The sequence below is a fragment of the Dermacentor albipictus genome, chromosome 5, assembly GCF_038994185.2.
Source record: "Dermacentor albipictus isolate Rhodes 1998 colony chromosome 5, USDA_Dalb.pri_finalv2, whole genome shotgun sequence".
NCBI lineage: Eukaryota > Metazoa > Arthropoda > Arachnida > Ixodida > Ixodidae > Dermacentor > Dermacentor albipictus.
Window position 1 is genome coordinate 123,269,999 of NC_091825.1, and position 7,708 is coordinate 123,277,706.

The 7,708-nt window shown below is 40.0% G+C and overlaps 1 protein-coding gene across 4 annotated transcripts in view; it reads left to right on the top strand.

Annotated features, from left to right (window-relative positions):
- The window catches only part of LOC135911638 (uncharacterized), a 44,234-nt gene extending 37,141 nt beyond the window's left edge, over positions 1–7,093 (top strand). For all 4 annotated transcript variants that reach the window (XM_065443980.1, XM_065443981.2, XM_065443979.1 and 1 more), the window contains exons 14-16: positions 2,297–2,808; positions 6,647–6,679; positions 6,765–7,093. In XM_065443980.1, coding sequence (XP_065300052.1) covers positions 2,297–2,808; positions 6,647–6,679; positions 6,765–6,821 — 602 coding nt within the window. In that variant the 3' untranslated portion in view covers positions 6,822–7,093. The remainder of the gene's footprint in view (positions 1–2,296; positions 2,809–6,646; positions 6,680–6,764) is intronic.
- The last annotated feature ends 615 nt before the right edge of the window (positions 7,094–7,708 follow it).

Here is a 7,708-nt window from a genome sequence, read left to right on the forward strand (position 1 = left end):
TGCACATATTTAAGACCTTATAATAAATTACGCGCTTTATGCAGAATGCTTAAATGCATCACTTAATGATCAGAAGGACTTTTGCTAAAGACTCACTATGTTTGTACAATATTGTCAAAATCGTTTCAGGGTCCCATTGAGGTTGAAAGAACCCATCATGGTGGCTCAGTAACTGTGGTGCTGTGCTTCTAAGCATGAGGTCACAAGTTCAATTTCTGGCTGTGGTGGCTACATATAATTGTGCAAAAGGCAGAAATGCCTTTGTACTTGGATTTAAGTGCATGTTAAAGAACCCTAGGTGGTAAACATTTTTATGGAGCCTCGATCATAACATCTCTCATAAAGTCATAACCATGTGTAACATTTCATGAGGTTAAACCCTACAATTTATTTAGTTACTGTACACATTAGTTTTGGAGCCATTTATTAGTTTGCGCCAAACTCAAAAAATGCATACTAATACTGTATAGCAAGATGTTCCAAAGGCACTGTTAATATGGGGTGGTTTGTTTTATTGCTAACATTCCTTAAAATCAGCCATGTCATGTAGCACAATTCTACTTTTCAATCTAGATTTCTTTTGGAGGCGAACATCTTTTCCTTCACAAAGCATTGAAGGGTCGATGTGCATCAAAACACTTCTCTCGTTAGGTGACCCTTCAGCATAGAAAAGACGCACTGGCGTCAACGTACACAAGAATTAAGGAGATGTAGATGAGAGCAGCAGAGCTGGCGGTAACATATCTTGTGACCCAAAGTGGACAAATTTTATTATGTTCTGTCTGCCACCCCCCCCACCCCCCCCACCCCCCCCGAGAAAGGAACTGTGTGACACGAGAATGTTTTTTGTAGTGCTACAGTTGATCACACTGCAGCATAATGTAATCGCATGCAGTGGCTGCCTGTCTTCGTTAGGCTAAAACTCTCTAACATTTGTTTGGTTCACACAGCGACATGAGAAATTAGCACACTGCATGAAGTTGACGCATACAGCTGCATTATTGTTTAAGGCACTCAATTTTTTTGTGGACAAGATGAATACCTAAATGAAGTACACTTGCCTATAAGTGAAAATGTTGGCTATATTTTGCTGTCAGTCCGAATAAAGACAGCCAGTCCAACGCTCATGAGCACAGCAGCTAGCAGGTCAAGACTTTTGTACTGCTTTGCTATGGAAAAATAGTTTAGATATATGTTGTTGTGGCGTGCTGAAAAGCTGGAATTTATATTTACAATTTAAATATGTGGGGTGCTTTTCTTTTTTTTATTGTTAACATAATTCTCAAATATCACTCGTGGCACGCACCACAGTTCTGCTTCTTGAGCTTGATTATTCTCGGAAGTGAATGTTGTTTGCACAAGAAATTAAAATGAATATTTGACTACTAACAGTGTTTCACTAATTAACTTTTAAACAATTTACTTTATGGCACATATTGCAGTTTGCTAATTGTAGCCAATGACTTCAAAAGCCATGTCATCTTAGAGTGTTAAACGCATATCTCGACACACCAGTGTGTCAAGGTGTGCATTTCCAAAGTCTGCAACAAAATGCATTGATGCTCCAGTCCTTGTGCTTCTGTGCATGAAAAGGCATTTTGTTAAAAAAAAAGGAAGTTGAATAACAGTGCAGTTTTACCATAAGTTTGACTCATTATTCTTAAAACTGGTGGTAGATCCATATTATTTCCAAATGGATGTGCTTTGTGAAATCACTGGCTTCAATTTGTGTATAGACTATGTGCTCTAAAATAAGTAGTAAAAAGTTGGGTAGTGAAATTGTGTTACTTAGTCAGTTATGCATTTTATTTCCAGTGTAAGTAATATCTGCGTGTCAGTAGATTTGTACTAGACGCCACAAGTTATTTTTAAAAATTTTTGTTGGTGGTGAAATAAGACACCCAGTAGACCTCGCCCATTGTCAACTTTTGTAACAAGTGCACAGATTTCGCACTTGGGTATCAAATGGTCCGAAAATGTTTGTGGCTATTTCTCCTACACGTGCAAAAGAAAATTTGAGTCATAGGGGGAGTGTGAAAATTGAAAGCATATTTAGCGCCAGCAAACAAGGACGGAAGGGAGACGGTAACACAATGCGCTCATCTCCCTTCCGTCCTTGTTTGCTGGCGCTAAATATGCTTTCAATTTACCAACACGCCCAACAAATGGCTAGTGAAAATTAACATTTACTTGCACTTTGTTTGTTCTTCGGTCTTTGTTTCTTGAAGTGTCATACACATGAGCACTACTGACATGTGCTGTTGTCTCTTTCTTTTGTTTTCTTATCTGATTTCAGAATTGGAAAATACCAAGCACAGCTTTGTAATGGGCAACCGTTTAAAAAATGCGAAGCATGCAAAGGACTTGGCGAAGCGAGGGATCACAAACCGAAGCAATGAAACCGTGTCGCAGCCATCCACAACTGCAGCAAGCTCCCTTGATGCTTGCAGACAGCTGCCCTCAACTACCAAGCCAAAGACTCCACCACATGTCTCACCTCGCTTGAGTGCTTCCTTAGCAACATCAAATGAAAAAAGTCCCCAGTTGAAGTCTCTAGTCGCTGTAGCCTCCAAGTGCATGACAGCGCAGAATCACGTGAGGGTGTTAGACTTTGGTGGTGCTTCTAGCGAACGTGCACAGGACACTAGTGATGGTGCCTCTAACGAGGCTTCTAGTGAACACCTCGTCAAGACAATTGAGTCTATTCGGACTAGCCTGACTGGTGCCATGAACCGAGTGTTAAGAAACAGCACGGAAAGTAGTTCCGGCCTTGGTTCGTCAAAGAAAAAGAGGAAAGGGACACCGCACGTAAGTAAAAGTGCATAATGGTACTATTGGCTTCAATTTGCAGACTGTAATGGTATTTAAGGTTTTCTTTTGCTTCCTTTAAGCATGTTTACTAAATTACAAATTGTCTGCAATATTGGAAATAGGGTACCAGACAAGTTGGTTGGGCGCAACACCTGTGATGGTTTCAGCAGTGCGATATATATATATATATATATATACATGTATGTATATATACTTTATTTCAAATCGGAACGATTCGAGTTTGGCGAGTTAGTGGACTGGGGCACCCACCGATGTTACGGCGAGGTTTTGTTTCGACTGCCCAGAGTTGGTCTTCCAGATTCGAGCTGAGCAGCATGGCCTGCCATCGCGCCCGGAGGCTGTCGGTGTAGATCTCATTCTCATTATCGTATATTAGTCTCTAGCATTCCCATATCATGTGTTCTAGCGTGGCTCTGCTGCCACACACTTTGACAAATTGTGTGCATTAGTGCCGGATTTGATTTGGTTTGTAGTTGTCGCCACCGGACAGTTTGCGCTATTGAGTTGTGGATGGGGTGGTGGATAAGCGCATCTTTGCATCTTGTAATGGTTGGTGATGTCGTTGAACCTGTTCATTCTGTCTTCCCATTCCCATACTTCGGAGGGCCTTGTTGAAGGGTCTATGTTCGTCGCAGCTCTGAGAGCGAGTCCTCAAGCTACATTTTGTGCTGCCACATTAGGGTTCTCCTGTCCCATTGAGTCGGGGGGTGTGGGCTGGTATCCACAGGGTTTGGACGCATCTGTCTTCCCTTGTTGGTTTGCCTTCTCGGAGTATGTTTAGTGCCTTAGGTCAGATTCGGCCATTCGGGAAGTTGCGTACTGCCGTTTGCAAATTGCTCACTATATAGTATGCGTTGGTTTGTGCTATGGCTAATGCTATAGCCACTTCCTCCGCCGTTTTGATGCGTGTCGTTGCTATAGTCAAGCTTGTGCAGCATTGTCTATTGTGGTTACGTAGTGCTGCGACAAAGCTATGTTTGTGTTTGTAATGTGCAGCGTCTACAAAGACAGTGTCCTTGTCTCTTCCGTAGAATTTCTTGAATTTCGCGGTCTCAAAACTTGCATGGGTATCTTGTGCCAGTTTGCTATGTCGCCACCACCACCACCACCAATCCACCACCACCAGACGTCCACCAGATGTCCATTTTCAAATGTCCCTTCATGCCCGTGGACCTTTTTCTGCTTACACATGAATAGATTGTCCTCCAAAAAGCTTTGCCTTTGAGTTTCTTCACAAGAGAGGTAAATTTTTTTGTAAATTCAAATTACATTTCAAAGCTACCATGTCTTCGACTCGTGTGCATGCAACGTTTTCAACGCAGTTCAGTTTGAAAACTTCAATTAGTTTAATAGGCCACTTGGGCTTGGGGAAAGGCCTAGAATAACCTGAGTATACTGCACTTCTGCGAGCCTGCATGTGCGCATGTATTTGTTCTAGATGCATAAGCACTCTGTCCATTGCATCTCTCTCGCACCGTGGGCTGTGATGTCCCTTGCGGGAATGCAAGGGATGGCCGCAGGACACGGAAAATACAGCCAAGGGATTGTGTTAAGGACATCTGAGGGGAATATTCCCCACATCCTTAGGCTATTCGCAGTGGATGTTCATAGGATGCACTGTTCTGGTAGTGGGTGTCCATTGCAGTCACTAGGCTATTACATCGGGATTTCAAGATTGCACATTATCTTGGCAGTGAGCAGAATTTTCTTGCACCATTTAAACTTGGGCACAGCAGGTAGTGTGTAGACACTCAGACACAGCACTTAACAGGAGACGTGAGTCTTGCAAAGACAAAAAAAAATTTTTTTTCTTATCTTTATATTGTGGCACTCCTGCTTGCAAAAAACTAGCTCGGAATGATATGTCATTGAAAGAAACACTCTATTTATTCTACAAGATATTCAGTTTTGACCATGAAGGTGCTGGAAATGACCTGTTTTTTGCCATTTGTCATTCCAAAACTGCTGTTCGGAGCCAGGCCAAGTCTTGTCTCATTTGAAAGGGCATCCTTGCTTTCCTGCTAAATATGAGCTTTCAACGCTGCTTCAGAAAAAAGCTACCCAGTTTCATAGCTTTAAATTTATATTTTTCTCAAATACGAGTTCTTTTTTTTTTGCATTTTTCTCGGAAAGCATTTTGCAAGTCACAAACTTTGGAAGTGGTACTGTCTCAATGCTACTCATTCAGTTCTCTTTGTTCTATTTTTGCCTGAGTTCTAGAGAGCTAATCAGTGCCGAACTACTATGATAAAGTGTTAATTAATAAAGGGAAAATGAGACATCCACCCAGTCGTAGCAATTGCTTCAAAGGAAACCCGAACGGTTTCCTCGAAAGAAAAGCCTCGAAGTTGAGGAAAAATTCGTCCTGGTCCGGGACTCAAACCCGGGACCACCGCCTTTCCGGGGCAGCCACTCTACCATCTGAGCTAACCAGGCAGCTAGCAGATGGCAGAGTGAAGTCAAATTTATCGACAACTTGAAGCATTATTAATTACTTCCCTCCACCTTGCGAGTTTCCGCAGAACTTTTACGTCATGATAAAGTGGTTTAGGGTTTTAGGGCAACATTTTGAAATCCTGTAGAAATCACTCAGAAATTCACACTTGCAATGTTGCAACATTAGAATTTCATAATTTTGTATAAAATACGCACAAACATTAAAATGCTCAGTCACACTTCTTGCACATTTAGAAAAACATACTGGCTTAATTTCTAGCTCTCTTGCTGCCGTACATTATTTGCAACTCAGCTCCCAAATTTACAGCACAAGGAATTTGATTTTTCTAATTGACTTAAGAAAAGTTCATTGCATATTTACAGTCGGCACACAAAATTGAATATCTGCCGAAAATTTCATGTGTTGAGAGTTGGTAGCATAAATGTTTTTCCCGAAACCCATGTCCCCCCTTAAATAATTAAAGGTTTGCTTTGTCTACTTTAAGAGGAAGCTTTAGCTCGGGCCCAACTCCGACGTGGCCTATTCAAATACATGTAAAAAGCAAAAACATTTTTCTGAGATAACCCCTGGACCGATTTTAATAAAATTTGTTGCATTTGAGAGAGAAAGTTACATTCTAGTGACTGTTGGAAGCGGAATTTCGATTTAGGGCTTGAATTTTGTGAAAAATATTTTCAAATATTCGACCGTTTGAAAAAAATAGAAGCATGAAGTTTACTAATTCATAGCTCTGCATCAAAAAAAGATATCGCGGTTCTGTAAGCGGCATCCATTAAATAATTCAAAGCGGACAAATTCGATATGTCATTTTACATCTTATGTGAATTTGTTACGTTGGTCACAACTGTTCTGCAAAATCTGTATTTCCATTTTACCAAATTTTTTTATATTCATGTGTAACATATCAATTTTGTCTGCTTTAGATGTACTATAGATGCAATTCACAGAACTGTATTATCATTTTTCATTGTTGAGTGACAGAGTTGTAAACTTGATAGTTTTGTTTTTTGAAAATTTTCAATTTTTGCCAATTTTTATTAAAAAATGTACGACCTAATCAAAAATTCGAAAGGAACATTCACTATATTTTAAGTTTTTCTTTTAAATGCAGCAAACCTCGTCAAATTTGGTGCAGTGGTTGCTGAGAAAAACGAATTCTCCTTTTACATGTATTTAGGTAAAAGCACCCGAGCTAAAGCTTCCTCTTAAGCTAAGTGCTGCTTGCATTTCATCATGTACAGATGTCTCGCTTCTGCAGACAAAAAAGTATATTATTGTCAAAGAATGCTAGAATATTGTGTGCCGTGCCTTCGGGAGATGTAAAATGAATAATATGTGCGATTTTTATTTTTTTAGAGCGTGGGGAGAACAAAAAAGGCAAGAAACGAGGTAAGGAGACAGAGTCTTTTGCTTAAATGTGCATTTGACTTTTCTGTTGATTACTTAAACGTCATTTTTTTTTCCTCATTTCTAGGAATACTTGAAAAGCATGGATGTGAACAAGTTTCTGGACAAGATACACAACAGCTGATTGCTGCTCCTAGTTTTTATGTCCTTTTGTATACTGCATACCCGCATGTTAGCCTTGTACAGGTCATTGTATATAAACCATCCTTCAGCGTAATGAATCATCTGTACATCTATTGCATTGTATATATTGACCAACTTCATCAACAGGAAGTTTTTAGCATATAGTATATATATATATAAATAATTTTTCACAGGACACTTGCATTACATGTTCATACGGGTTGTGTCCAGGTTGTCATTTGAAATTAATAAATGCAAGGTTTCACATGTTTTGCTTCTGTCTCTTGTCATTTATTTAGTTCACACACTAGGACTGCTTTTTTGTCTCATCATTCGCAAGAATGGAAGGTCTGTTGTAGTACATAATTAATTTTAGTGCAAACAGGATGACAGAAGAAAGGACACTGGACAAGGCGCTACTGTGAAATGACATCTTTATTACATCGCACCCCTATTTCTAAGAAAACTAAGAAAACGGAGCTAAGGAGCGTGCACATAGAAGCCGTCATGACAGGTGGATCAAAAGAGCAAGTTATACAAATGGTTTTAAAAATATAAAATTCAGTGTTGTACAGAGCAATAGAAGCAACACTTGCATATTCTTGTCCAAGTGATATAAAAAATGTTTCAGGTAATCCTCGGGCAGTGATTTTACTAGTTTTCAATATCACAGTCTCTTTGACGAGAGGTTGACAAATGCACGTCTTAGTAGTGTGCTAAATGTGAGCAAGTTTCTGTCTGTAAAGATTGCTCATGCTCTCAAGCACTCGCTTATACAGCTGCCTGTCTGGCCAACATGTACACTGTTGTGACATTTTTTGTTGGGTCCTCAACGTAATTCTAGCAACTAAACTGGTGTGGTCTGCTACACCTTTGCACAATCGCTTC